Source organism: Anarrhichthys ocellatus, unplaced genomic scaffold (genome assembly GCF_004355925.1).
Source record: "Anarrhichthys ocellatus isolate YVR2014 unplaced genomic scaffold, GSC_Weel_1.0 scaffold402, whole genome shotgun sequence".
In the NCBI taxonomy this organism is placed as follows: Eukaryota; Metazoa; Chordata; class Actinopteri; order Perciformes; family Anarhichadidae; genus Anarrhichthys; species Anarrhichthys ocellatus.
Genome location: NW_022280376.1, coordinates 31,338 through 45,840, shown reverse-complemented (window position 1 = coordinate 45,840; position 14,503 = coordinate 31,338). Strand labels below are relative to the sequence as shown.

General features: G+C 45.0%; 1 protein-coding gene across 1 annotated transcript in view; it reads left to right on the top strand.

Annotated features, from left to right (window-relative positions):
* The first annotated feature begins 12 nt into the window (after positions 1 to 12).
* LOC116401371 (chromodomain-helicase-DNA-binding protein 7-like) overlaps positions 13 to 14,503 on the top strand; it is an 18,606-nt gene continuing 4,115 nt past the window's right edge. The window contains exon 1 of the mRNA XM_031879730.1: positions 13 to 5,838. Within this exon, the coding sequence (XP_031735590.1) occupies positions 5,387 to 5,838 (452 nt within the window). The 5' untranslated portion in view covers positions 13 to 5,386. The remainder of the gene's footprint in view (positions 5,839 to 14,503) is intronic.

Genomic DNA, 14,503 nt, shown 5'->3' with positions numbered 1-14,503 from the left:
CACACACACACACACACACACACACACAGAGGCGCCACCAGCATAATCTTTCCTCCCCCTTGCTCCCACGTTTCCCCCTTCTCTATAGAGGAAACCTCCCTTCCTGTCTCTCCCTCCTCCCCGTCTCCTCTCTTTCCTCTCTCTCTCTGTCTGAATGTGTCTGTCTCACTGTTTCTTACCCATTTCAGGGTTGTCATCTCTAAGTTAATGTTGTGTAGCCGGATGTGCAGAGAGACAGGCAGTTTGTAAAAGAGGGAGACAGTGAGGAGGAAAAAAAAGAAGCTGGTGGGTGATTAAGAGATTGGGGGAGGGGGGAAAACATGCTAAGAGGAAAATAAGTGGGGAAAATGAGCAAAGACTCCAGGATCTCTCTCTAGCAAAGGAGATTGAGGGGGGGGGGGGGCTGCCGTTGAGAGGTTAGCCGTTCTCAATGGCAACCTCTGTTTGTGTTTTGTGTAGCGAGCCATCGTCGCCGCCTGCATCAAGTGCCCTCCAGCGTCCATTAGCTTGTTTTGTTGCTCAAAGCCCTCTTTCTCCACTGACCCATTCTCACACACAATAGCGGCCCTGTGCCCCGCCCCCTCGCCCTACTATCCCCCCCCACCCCGACTCAACCTCCCAGCCGTGCACCGCTGCGTTTTGTGGTTGACATTTCAGCCGTCACTCTCAATCTATCCAGCACTCCTGACCTAGATGCCAGGTTGACTGGTGAGCCCGGGCGAGCTGCATGTGCCGACCCGACTCTAGCTGCAGGTCAGGCAGCCCCGTCATCACACACACACACACACACACACACACACACACACACACACATCGACAGTGTGGCTTGGTGTGGTCTGGAATGGGATGGCGAATGTGCCTGGGGAAATAGGATAGCCTTGTATGTGTGTGGCACAGGAAGGGAGTTCTCTCTGTGCCACACGATGCATTTGTTAGAAAGAGCCACACACACCAAGCTGGTCAGTCAGTCATAATGACTGTATGTCTGGTACTCTAAGCTCCATCTGTTCACTAAGCATGGTTATTACACATGCACATACACACACACGTGCCTTCGTCAGCAGCTCAAGGTCACAGCTCTGGCAGAGTGCTGCGCTGTGACCTTTATTCTACATCTCACGCACACACACACATACACACACACACACACTGTGTTGCGTGCAGCACTTTAGTTGACACGTAACATGCCTGTCTCGCCCCTCCCCCGCTCTTGGTTGCTGTCAGCGAGCTGCCATACCATCCAGCTCGCCGCGGCTTCGAGGAAACGCTCCTCTGGCGTTTAGTCGACTCTGGTTGTGTGCGAGGATTCCAACAAACGGAAAATGTCAGCGGTTGACGGAATGCTCGGTTTCTTTCAAACGTTTCACCAGAAATTCATGTTAGTCGTGTACAGTATTGAGGACATAGTTTACAAGAAAGACCCTTAAAAGTACGAGTGCCTCTGTTGGCCCGTTTCTTCCTCTCAAGTCTGTATGCCTCGGTCCATCATGACAGACACATAGAAATGTTGTTGAGATGGGCACGTCATCAGACCAGTCAGAACAATGGATACCTAATGGCAAATTAAGTGAAATTCAGCCATGGAACGCCACAGCAGAGCAGTGTGGCTTCATCTCTTGTCCTGAAAGATGACGTACTTAATCATCCTTTGAGGGGCAGATAGTACGAGCACCTCGCCAAGCTACTTCTCTGTAAGCTGATTCATCTTGGTTTTAGTGGTTGAGTGATTTTTATTGGAAACCCACCTCACCATATTTGAAGAGCTGAGACATGCAACTGCTGCTGCTGCTGCTGCAGAGCAGTGTCTGAGCAGAGAGGAGGTGCTTCCTTCCTCCTGTGCTTACTGTGAATGATTCTTGGCTGTTCCATCATGGAGAGATGAAACATTAACTCTTTATACAAGAGATATCTGAGCCATCAAAATGTGCATTAGCTATCTGCACAAGCCAGAGTTCACATACTTTAAATTAAGAAATAAATGTATCCTATCAATTTCACCTTCTCCTATACTTTAAAGTGTCAAAGTAAAACTTACTATTTAATGTCTAATTATATAAGTATGTGTCCCATAGTTACATGTAGAATTATATATATATAACTGTAGGGCACATGGTTAAGATAAGAGAACAGTAGCTCAATCACAGTTAAAAAACAACACATCTTTTAGACATTATTCATGTAATAGTTTAAAACTCACACCTTTATCTAATCTGTTCCATTATAACTATTTAGGTGTTAAATTAAACTTGATTGACAGTGACCAAATAGCCCAACATTTCTCATCAGATTCAAACGTTGTTAAATACTGATTGGTTCAAGGAAGTAAGCGACATCAATCTCTTATGTGTAGCTAGACTGTTTGGAACCGTGGCAGAAAATGTAGTGTCAACCACTTCCAAAATGATAAAAAAAAAATTAGGGATTTTTTAAAAATCTGCTTGAAAGTGGTGTTTGTTCAGCATCCATCAACCAATGACTGACCAACGCTGGCACTCAAATGTGCAGCCAAGCGTCACAAAGAGTAGTGATATGGCAAAATGTAATCGCTGTCCAAAAATGATTTCATGCAGGGGAGGAAGTCCGTCTAACATTACAAAGCATTCGCTGACAGCATGATGACGAGTGTACTTTCAACTGGCTCGATTGAGAATAATATATATTTTACCTATTTTTACCAAGAAAATCAGAAATATCACCAGCCAATGCTGCAAATAAAGGTGCTGTCACAATAAATTGTCCCAAAGATGATTTGAGTTATTGTCATTTTAACACCATTTTATGCCACTGATATAATGATAATATAACAGGATAATAATGCAAGTGCACCAGTTCAAAGAGCTAAATAAAATAAGACCACACAACCAAAACAAACAAAATGGACTCTCTGTCAACAAAAATGTGCAATGTCTGCGCGATGTGCAAGTCTTCTAATGGTCAGGAAAACCCTGCTGTTTGTGAAATTCTTTTGTAAATAAACATGCATGTAAACACAAGCAATATGGAGGTCAGCAAAAATATTTGAGGTCATGTCCATATACTTGTCTGTATAGACAAGGAGATACATAGAAAATGATCCAGCTCAAGTCCACATATCGTACTATATTCCGATAACTTAAAAATTATCGCGCTCCTGTCCATTTATTGTGCGATAAGTCGATAATGTAAAATGATCGCGCTCATGTCCATATATCGTACGATAAGTCGGTAACGTAACAATAATCACGGTTATGTCCATATATCGGATATCCATAGATGGATGGGTAAGGCAAGAAGCTGAACGACGGTGACCGTATTTTCTTTCACTCCATCCTTTGGGAGTCTTAAATGTTTCTGCCTGGTGGATTTAACCCTTTATCTCACTTCACTTCCAGCTGTCCTGCCCTCCTCCACTTCAACTTCCTCCTCTCACAGAGGGGGATGTTGGAAGAGAGGTCCTCCAACATCCCCCTCTGTCCACGGAGAGATGAAACCCAACCCTGTTCATCTCTTCCGAGTCTGTGATATCGGCCTCGAGGCCACTCATTCATCGAGGTCTTTTATGGATCCTTTTATTAAATTGACTTATTGGTGATATCATTGTGTTGAAGGTGCATTGTAATGGTGTTTCAGTAGAGCGCAGTGGTTTTTCCATTCCTTGTGGAGAACTGGATTAAAACCAGCAGAACTGAGCACACCATCAAGCTGAATTCACCAAGCAGAACACCAAACCTGACGCAGGACTCCAGCGTGTGTGTGATTGTTTGTGTATATGCACTGTGTGTGTCTCCATTGTCATTCGTGTGATTGATTATCTGGGAAGCCTGGCAGGAGGACAGATTTATCTCTTGGCACTGCATCTCCCCCCCACATCTCTCTGCGCTTGTCCCTCCATCTCTCTCTCTCCCCCCTAGTTATCTCCCCCCCTCTCCTCCCCCTATTTGCGTGTCTAAATGTCTCGGTTTACGTGTGTGTCAGCAGGTGTTTGTGTGCAGAGGTGTGTGTGTGTGTGTGACACGTGACCTTGCAGTAGTTTGGTGCGGAATGTGTGCGTGTACATTAGCATTCTCCTGATGGAAGTGGACTTTCAGTGATGGCACCCCAACTCTTTCCTCCTCCACGTGAACACAACCGAGGTTTGTGTGTGTGTGCGTTTGTACACAGAGGGGAGCTGCTGCCGTGGCATTTCGCTATAAACTTGCTGATGCTCGCACACACACACACCTCTCTTTGACACACAGCTACACACGCACACTCTCAAAGGCACACTGGTATGACACACACACATACTCCCTCGCTGCGCCTTTTTGAAGTATGGAGATAATTTATTCGTGTCATGATGCCTGATTTCCCATCTGCTACTGGGACCCTGAGCAGCTGGAGAGAGAGAGAGCGAAAGAGGGAGGGAGGGAGGACTGGAAGAGTGGGTGAGGGAGGAGAGGCAGCTGGAGAGGCTCCCAACAGCTGGTAACCAGTTGCCTGTCACAGGGAGCCTACTTGGGAGGACGGGGAGAGGATTTAGTCTGCAGGAGTAAAACGAGGCGTCAGCTGGTTTGTTTACTAAGGTTAGCCTGCTGGAGGAGGGGGAGGACACTGTGGCAACAGGGAGTCAAGGAGAGGGCGGAGGTGGTAGCCATGTGGACGGATGGATGGATGGATCCCCGTCTACCCCCTCTGCTCTGTAGTCGGCCATTACTGACAATCTCAACCCCCGCCCACGCAGAAAATATCGCCCTCTTGACTTTGACAGGCTGGCACGACAAAACGATGGAACGGAAGGTTGCAAACGTTCTCAGACTGCTCCATATTGAAACCATGTATTGATTAGTCGATCAACAGAAAATTAACAGTAAGGCTTCATTACGGAGTCATGTTTCAAATAAGATTCTCCAATTTAAATACTTGTTGGCTTTCCATGGCAGTGAATTGAATATATATGCACTCTAGTTTGTGGACAAAACAAGACGTTTCTGGCGTCGTCTAGAGAACAAATAATCGCAAGGTTAATTAATAACAAACTGATTGTTAGTTCTAGCCCTTTAGATTACTTTCTTTTTTTTAAACACAAATGTAGGCCTGAAAATAATGATTATCTACACTGTCAATTAATCAATCGTTTAATGAAAATACCCAAAGATAAGTCAAGTGACTAATGATTTAGAGAACTATTAGCATATTTTCATGCTCTTCATGCGTCTTGGCCAACACTGACCAGATCTGTACATGCAAAGCCAAGTGACCACTGCTGTTTATTTGTGGGGAAGAAGGCTAAGTGTCTTATTTAAATGATTTATTACTATATATAAAGTTATTAAGCATAGTTTAAAGTTGTTGAAAAAACTGAAATTAACGGCTGACTTTCTCCTCCACTTCCCAGCATTCCCCCACCGACCCGTCAGGCGACGCCTCAATGATGGTTCCTGACAGGCCGACGGTCGGCGCCGGCGCCCCCGGCCAGCCTATCGGCACAGAGCAGCCCAGCGACCAGGAGACCAAGCCAAAAAAGAAAAGGAAAAAGAAAGCAAAGGTAGCGGCCGGAGAGGAGGAGGAGGGAGGGAAGAAGACAGAGAGAGGGGGAGCAGTAGCAGCCGGAGGAGGAGGAGAGGAAGACGTGAAGTCTGGATTTCCCGAAACAGGAAGTGATGCGGGTGAACAGGTGACTGGCACAGGAACTGTAGAGGGAAGTTCACCGCCGGCGGAGGAGAAGAAGAAGCGGAAAAAGAAACCAAAGGAGAAGGTGGAGGGCAAGGAGCCCAAGACCACGAAGACGCCCAAGACACCCAAGACCCCCAAAGAGCCCAAGGAGCCCAAGGAGAAGAAAACTAAGAGCTCCACGCCTAAGACCAAGACCCCCAAGAAAAGGTAGGAGCAGCTTTCCATTAGTCCTTGTGTGTATGTGGTTGTTTCTAAAGTAGCAGTGTAGAGCTAAACGTGTGTTAACGACCAGGTAAGAGGAGTCCAACTTCATCAGCTGGTGTCAACAGAGAGGGTGGAAAGTCCTGAAGATGCAACATTAACTACTCGGTAGAAGCGTGATGTTTTCCACTTATAGTGATTCAATAGAGAGGCAGCAGCCCAGGTAGTAACCGTTGAATACCAGCAGATGGAAAACTGAGGAAATAAAGCGACTATCAATTCAACAGTGTTGGTATGTTCAGAATAGGTTTTACTAGGGCTGCACGATATATTGGAAAGAACTGTATATCTGCGTTGTGCCAAAAATAATTTTCATCATGGATTTTCTAAGTTTTAAAGTTAAATGCATCAATCTGGTGTACCTCGACAGCAAGAAGCTAGCTCTATAGCATTTTGTGCTCTTGTGATCAAACTCATGGGTTGTATAGATTTGAACGGTGATGACAGAAAGAAACACATCGGTCAGTGCAGGGAGCCACGGGGAACCGGCGAAGGGTGCTGTAAAGCCGACCCAGAGCCGGCAGCGGTGCAGCGTTTCGGGGAGATGCGCTCTCAGAGGAGAGGGTCCTCTCACACAGGCAGGTGAGGAGGAGAAGTGTGTGAATGTATACGGTTCATTATGAAACGTGGGCGTGTCTACCTAGACTGCATGTAATTAATGGGAAATACTGGATCAATTGTGGGAAAAGAGAACTGAAAGATGAAAAAAAGTGGCACCACGATGTGTTTGAGTCGATTTGCTGACATTGTACGTCCTGCCATGTGACTCTTGCACATGCGCACTTCGCAATGCCCTTTATCGTGCAGCCCTAGATCCACACTCACAAGATCCATCACTCATGTGGCCAACAAGGGGGAACTGAAGAGGGTGTGTGTGTGTGTGTGTGTGTGTGTGTGTGTGTGTGAGAGAGAGAGAGAGAGTGAGAGAGATCACAGGGCTTAGTGAAGCATGGAGCATGCGCTGCTTGACTGACAAATCGGAGGATCAATCACATTTTCTTCTATAGCTGCGGATCAACAGGGTCAGAACTGCTGTCGGTTTTGCAGGTCGGGTGGAAAGTAGTATTATTCACCTTCTTCTTTACTCGTCACTTTGTCAGTTATCCCCCTGGCAATGCCAAGTTTATTTGAAAGAACAGACTCTATTGTCATTATGCTTAATAAATCAACTCAAACATGAAATTTGCAGCTTTTTTTCCAGAGGGAATTGGCTGCTTTTTCCATTCGGTACCATAGTAGCAATGCAAGACATCTAAAGTTTCTACAGCTATTATAAAAGAGCATATTTCTTTAAGCGGTAGTCTTATTTAGTTTTACTCCTACTGTGTGTGTGCTGTACTGTGACGCTCTTACTTTGTCTCTATGAAGTGAGTAAACAGAAAATGCTAAAAGTATGATTTCCTCTTTTAGAAGTTAAAAAGTCTCACTTTAAAGGTTGCTTTTTAAAATACACATATTTTTTTGCAAACAAATCCTATGAAAAGTACAAAAAATACGACTCAAGACTTCCCCAACCTGTCTGATGATGGAAATCTTTAAAAACAGGGTCTCAAATACAGAGCAAAATCCACGTGTTGATTAAGGCCACGAGATGTGGCTGAAAGGACAGGGAAAGGCTTCTAAGTTGACCCTATGTGAAGATCATCTTAAAACTGTAGTTTTTATCAAACAAAACACAAACAGGAGGAAATGGTGAGTTTGTTGGGGACTATTTTAAGCGGCGGATTAATTCACATTTGGTGCTCAGTGAGTATCATCATTGCCAGCTCCATGTAATAGTTTTAGCTTACTCTCAATACCAAAGCATGTAACCACGCCAGGAGCGTGATCCGTAGAATCTAAGCTTCCCACTCAGGATATCGATTAGCTGGATGAACTCGTCGGTCTTCTCAGCGTTTGTCCATCGGCTTTGGTTCGCTTCGTTGGCACAGAGCTCTCTGCTCCTATTATTCCCTTCTTATACTCTTCCTCTCCGGCTTTATCACTTCTCTCTACTTTCTTTTTTGCTTCATCCCTCTCAATCCGTCAGATGAGAGAGAGCGATGCGGAGTGGCAAAGAGGGTTTGTGTACCAGAGAGTCAGATGTGGTTTCATTGAGGAGGTGGAAACTTGATCGGACTGAGGAATGTGTCAGGCAGCCCCCATATCTCTCTCTGTCTCTGTCTGTCTCTCTCTTTTTCTCTGTTTCTCTCACTCTCTCTCTCTCTCTCTCCCTCCCTCCCTCCCTGGTCCCCTTTTATTCAGAGGAAGAGGGAGGGCCAAAGCAGCAGGCAGGGGTCAGCGCTGGGGGAGGTTTGTGTGTGTATGCATGCATCACCCACTGGAAAACAGTCGGAGGCGGGGGGTGGGGGGGCTGGAGAGTGTGTGTGTGTGTGTGTGTGTGTGTGTGTGTGTGTGTGAAGCAGTGAGGAGGCAGGCATTGGGGGAGGGGTTGCTGGTGATCTTTGTGGCAGAAAATGGCGTCTAATGATAATGAAGGCCACGCTGCTGACCACTCCACAGGCACAACTGTGGGTGTGGGGAGGGTGGGGCAGAGGAAATGTGGGGGTGGGCGAGTGCATTCTCAGCCCTGTGTGTGTGTTGGTAAACTAGCTCTTATCTGTTGTTCGGCTTTTCCTCCATCTTGAGTGGCGGCCTGGAGCTCCCAGGTTAATTTAGCATAATAATGGCTGCCGGCCATTCACTGCTACTCTAAAATGGTGGACCGCTGCAATCACCCAACTATCTTCCCTTGTATCCCCCCCCCTCCCCCTCCAGTCCCACCTCTTCCTGCTGAAGAGGAGCCTTTCATCTTTTCCCCTCCACCGCCCTCATCCATCACATCTCCATCTTCACTCCTCTTTTCTGTCACTCTCTCTGGATTAAGCCATGGGTTCAGGGCTGAGGCGTTTGCTGCCCCGCGTTGTCTTTTGCACATTCAATTTCCATATTTTTTTTTTTAATGAAGTTCAGTGTGGCTCTCGTTGAGTTCAGGATCCTCACTTGGTTCATTCCTCCATAGGAAAGTCAATCAGTATACATGGAGGTGGAGGTCTTCTTTTGACTTTTTTCTGACTTGTTAGAATACATTTTAAAAGCTGTGAAAATGAACTTTAATAAAACTTGGTGTAAAGTGGATCCTCTTCAAAGGTCTCTGGTACATATCTGTGTTCCATTGCATTTCTAGTGGATTTGTGATTTCCACTAGTGGGTGCAGAAAGAGTTTTTCATGTGGCCCATAGCATGCTGCAGAGTGCTTTCTTTCTGCTTTGTGTATTTGCATCTACAGTGGGTACGGAAAGTATTCAGACCCCTTTAAATTTTTCACTCTTTGTTTCATTGCAGCCATTTGCTAAAATCAAAAAAGTTAATTTTATTTCTCATTAATGTACACTCGGCACCCCATCTTGACAGAAAAAAACAGAAATGTAGAAATTTTTGCAAATTTATTAAAAAAGAAAAACTGAAATATCACATGGTCATAAGTATTCAGACCCTTTGCTCAGTATTGAGTAGAAGCACCCTTTTGAGCTAGTACAGCCATGAGTCTTCTTGGGAATGATGCAACAACCTTTTCACACCTGGATTTGGGGATCCTCTGCCATTCTTCCTTGCAGATCCTCTCCAGTTCCGTCAGGTTGGATGGTGAACGTTGGTGGACAGCCATTTTCAGGTCTCTCCAGAGATGCTCAATTGGGTTTAGGTCAGGGCTCTGGCTGGGCCAGTCAAGAAATGGTCACAGAGTTGTTCCGAAGCCACTCCTTTGTTATTTTAGCTGTGTGCTTAGGGTCATTGTCTTGTTGGAAGGTGAACCTTCGGCCCAGTCTGAGGTCCAGAGCACTCTGGAAGAGGTTTTCTTCCAGGATATCTCTGTACTTGGCCGCATTCATCTTTCCATCAATTGCAACCAGTCGTCCTGTCCCTGCAGCTGAAAAACACCCCCATAGCATGATGCTGCCACCACCATGTTTCACTGTTGGGATTGTATTGGGCAGGTGATAAGTAGTGCCTGGTTTTCTCCACACATACCGCTTAGAATTAACGCCAAAAAGTTCAATCTTGGTCTCATCAGACCAGAGAATCTTATTTCTCATAGTCTGGGAGTCCTTCATGTGTTTTTTGGTAAACTCTATGCGGGCTTTCATATGTCTTTCACTGAGGAGATGCTTCCGTCGGGCCACTCTGCCATAAAGCCCCGACTGGTGGAGGGCTGCAGTGATAGTTGACTTTGTGGAACTTTCTCCCATCTCCCTACTGCATCTCTGGAGCTCAGCCACAGTGACCTTTGGGTTTTTCTTTACCTCTCTCACCAAGGCTCTTCTTCCACGATTGCTCAGTTTGGCTGGACGGCCAGGTCTAGGAAGAGTTCTGGTCGTCCCAAACTTCTTCCATTTAAGGATTATGGAGGCCACTGTGCTCTTAGGAACCTTGAGTGCTGCAGAAATTCTTTTGTAACCTTGGCCAGATCTGTGCCTTGCCACAATTCTGTCTCTGAGCTCCTTGGGCAGTTCCTTCGACCTCATGATTCTTATTTGCTCTGACATGCACTGTGAGCTGTAAGGTCTTATATAGACAGGTGTGTGCCTTTCCTAATCCAGTCCAATCAGTTTAATTAAACACAGCTGGACTCCAATGAAGGAGGAGAACCATCTCAAGGAGGATCAGAAGAAATGGACAGCATGTGAGTTAAATATGAGTGTCACAGCAAAGGGTCTGAATACTTATGACCATGTGATATTTCAGTTTTTCTTTTTTAATAAATTTGCAAAAATTTCTACATTTCTGTTTTTTTCTGTCAAGATGGGGTGCTGAGTGTACATTAATGAGAAATAAAATGAACTTTTTTGATTTTAGCAAATGGCTGCAGTGAAACAGAGTGATAAATTTAAAGGGGTCTGAATACTTTCCGTACCCACTGTATGTGTGAACACTACAGAGCAGGCTGAAGCCTTCACTTGTTTAGTGGGACCACTAACCGGGCTGTTAAACATTTGAGCACAGGCTGCTTTCAGGTTTCACTTCCTTTATTTACAAGTTTGTGGCATTGTCACTTCCAAGTCTTGTCATATTAACTTGTTTTTATCCAATGAAATACCCTGCTTGAATCCATTTTTCTTTTTAGCCTTACAGAACTGCATTTTCCATGCAGTGAGAAACTGTTTACCCTTTGTTAACAGGGTGGTCTAGCAGCAATCTGACAGAACCGTAACTTACATTTTTATCACCACAATAACACAAAATCATTTTTATTGGCTACAAAAATGCGTTGAGCATAGAGAAAGCAAGAGAAAATGAGAGACTGCGTAGATAAATTGAACATCAACCAGTTATCCTGGACACGTTTGGACCGCTATCGTGGCCAACCAATATAATGTTGAACGATAATCTCGTCATATGGCCTGAGCCTAAATGTCCTCATGTCTGTACATGGATGATGCTCACCATATTGTTGAGGACCTTCTATGCTGTGTTAGTCATAAAATCAAAGCAAACCAAGCTTTTCCATCACTTATCTAATGTACATATGGGATAAATATTTTTGAAATTTTGCCACCATGTCTTTTGGCCCGCAGTTTTTAACATATTTCGATAAATCTGTGCTCGGAAAAGTCATGCTGCATAACGCACCAATTTAGATGAATTGTGAAGATATGCAGAGTGTATTTATATGATTTCTTCCACACTTGCGATGGACACTAAAGCTACCACAGTAAAGACCGGTTGTCTTGCCCAAGTTGTGTTCAAAGGGTTAAAGTAGTGCCTCATAGTCAACAACAGTAGTTTGTGCAGGATGACTGGATGTTAATGAAGAGACGATAAATGAAAACCTCGGATGCATTCAGCACTATCAGCATCAGCTGTCCAGGAAGTGCGCGTGTGTGTGTGTGACAGAGAAAATCGTGTGCTTTACTAGTCCAGTCAGCTCACTACTCTCCTTTGACCTTGCTCTCTCATCCCTCTTTTCCTTTGCTCTCTCGCTCCCTCTCTGTCTACCTCTCTCAGAGGAAGTACATCTATAAATAACCCAGCTCTCAGCTGCCACACCCTTCCCTCACTGTATGTGTCTGTGTGTGTGTGTGTGCGTGCGTGCGCGCGCGCGCGCAGGGTGATTTATTTGCAGTACACACAAACAAGTCAGACATGCATGCATGCAGGCACCTTGCGTGTCTGCAGACGCATGTGCAAATACAGCACTTTTAACGTGTGTGTGAGGTTTTTGTTACCATGGGGCGAGTGTGTGACTCATCACGGCAGCAGGTGTCCCTTACACTCCACCCTTCCCCCCCCTTTGTTTTTCTTAATTTGTCTTCCTCTTCTTCTCTCACTCCCTATATTTTACTCCACTGCTCTGCGTCCTGTCTTTTCCTTTATCTCACCAGCTCGACCTGAAAGGAGCATCACAAACTGACACACAGTGCACCACAGCTGGCGCCATGTGTGAGTGCCAGGCTCTCGGCCCACGAGTATACAGCAGAGTGAATGGGTGAGGGTGGGGAGGTAGTACACCTGGACAGGACTAGCCTTATACGGAGACGTAAAGAAGATCCAATTCTTTTGTCGGACATTCTGAGTTACCAGCCTCTCAGACACAATTTAAATCAGTCATCAAATAAGAACCTTCATTTTTCTTAACTTGCAATAACCAGATTTATTTTGACCAGTTGTTGGCATTGGATGCAAGTCCATTTATTTTTTTACCCATTCAGCAGTTACAGAGCAACGTCATCATTATTTTGTCATGTTTGTGTCCAGCTGATGTAAGTCCAATATACACACTCTTACAGCTCTGGTTTTGGTCTCAGCCAACTCCTGAGGAGAAATGTCCGGTTCTGCTAAAAGCACCGTGATATTCACCAGGTAGTTGCTACCTGCTTAGCACCAAATGGCACAGAGACAGAGTTGGTGTACAGCTTTAGGGCCTTTTAACTGAAAACAGCTGCCTTGTGTGTCGGGCTCATAACTGTGATTGAAATACGGCGCTATTGACAAGCCAACCGTATGGGATGGAAAACAACCGCCACTACCGCTATGTCACGTTGTGCCGTTTTTCCAGTGGTAGCGCCACTTTTCTACACTAAGATACAAATGGCAGCAGTGTTGCACATCGTTGTTTTTTTCTGGTCGCAGTGAGTCAAAAAAAGTTCTCAGCCCTACTCACGTGTCCGAATATGACACTATGAGAGCTGTGAGAGTGAACCAAATCAGGAAGGTTGCGGTCCGGATAGCTAAACAATGAGCTGAAGCTCTCTATAAAGCTCTGTAAAGAGGAGTCATTTGATACAATTAGTGATTACAGCCACTTGTAAATAAAACCCTGCTGAAAACATTTGACTAAAACACTCAACCATGGCCGTGGTCAACTTTAATTCATGTTAATTAATGTTTCAATAGATTCCAAATTCTAACACAGCGGGAAAAAGGCCGCTTTAACACCTCTGCAGTATAGAGTGCTGCAGGAATGAGTCCTAAATCCTAGAAACAAGTCAGCATTTTTGCACTTCTGGTTCCCTTGTCTGGAAGTCAATGGGTTTTTTGGTTGGTTTCCTGAAATATTGGTCTGTGGTTTAGCTTAGGAGATTCAAACTTTTTGTTTTACAACATAAAATGAGTCAGTAAATGCTATTATGTGTCTTTAAAAAAGGCGGTTGCTAACAAGTGGCTAATAAAAAGGGGTGACCGTGACTCAGTGGTAGAGCAGGGTCGTCCTTCAATCAGAGGATCGGCATTCGATCCCCGGCTCCGCTAATCCATGTCGATGTGGCTTTGAGCAAGACACTTAACCCGCAGGCTGTTCCTGTGTGAATGGGTTAGTTAGTCCAGATGGACAGGTGGCCCCTTGCATGGCCATCAGTGTGTGAATGGGTGAATGATGACATGTAGTGTTAAAGCGCTTTGAGTGGTCTAAGACTAGAAAAGAGATATACAAGTACAGTCCCAAAAAAAATCAACAAAAGGCCATCACACCCACTAGTTGTGTTAACTCTCGCTAATGTGATGCAGTTGATTTGTAGCCTAAAGTTAGCTTTTAACTTCTTCAAAAAATCATAAGAGTGGTGGTTCATTTGTGAAGATTTATCTTGCTGAACAAAGCGTGTACGTTTCATGAATGTTTGTTTGCCACATAGCTTATTTTTCTGCAGTAATCTAAAATTCAATGGATAAATCCCACTGGCTTTTTGATGCGGGAACCAGTGTGATGCTAACTTCCTGTTGGCTACACATACGTCTTCCCTGCTGCACTTTATGAGTAAATGTCTCCCCTCTCCATACTCTCATATGTTCTAAGCAAAGTATGATTTTATCTGCTGCTTCTGTCAGAATAACTAGAATAGTGCATTACCGCTGCACAGAAGCGGCGTTACAAAACAGTTTTTGTCGTGAGTCTGCAAACTTGTTTGGAATTTATCGTGGTACAAGTTGAAGCATTTGGGGACAACTAAGCGGGAAATACAAAAGGAGAGGAGTCGGAGCAGCAAAGGAGGACTGAAGAGATGGACTGAGCAGCGAGAGTTTAGGGAGGTGATGAAGTGATTGAAGAAAGAAGTGAGGCCATGAAGACGCTATGAGGAAGAGAGGGGAGAAGGCAGCCAAGTGTGGGTGTGGGGGGGGGGGGGGGGGGGGGGGGGGGGGG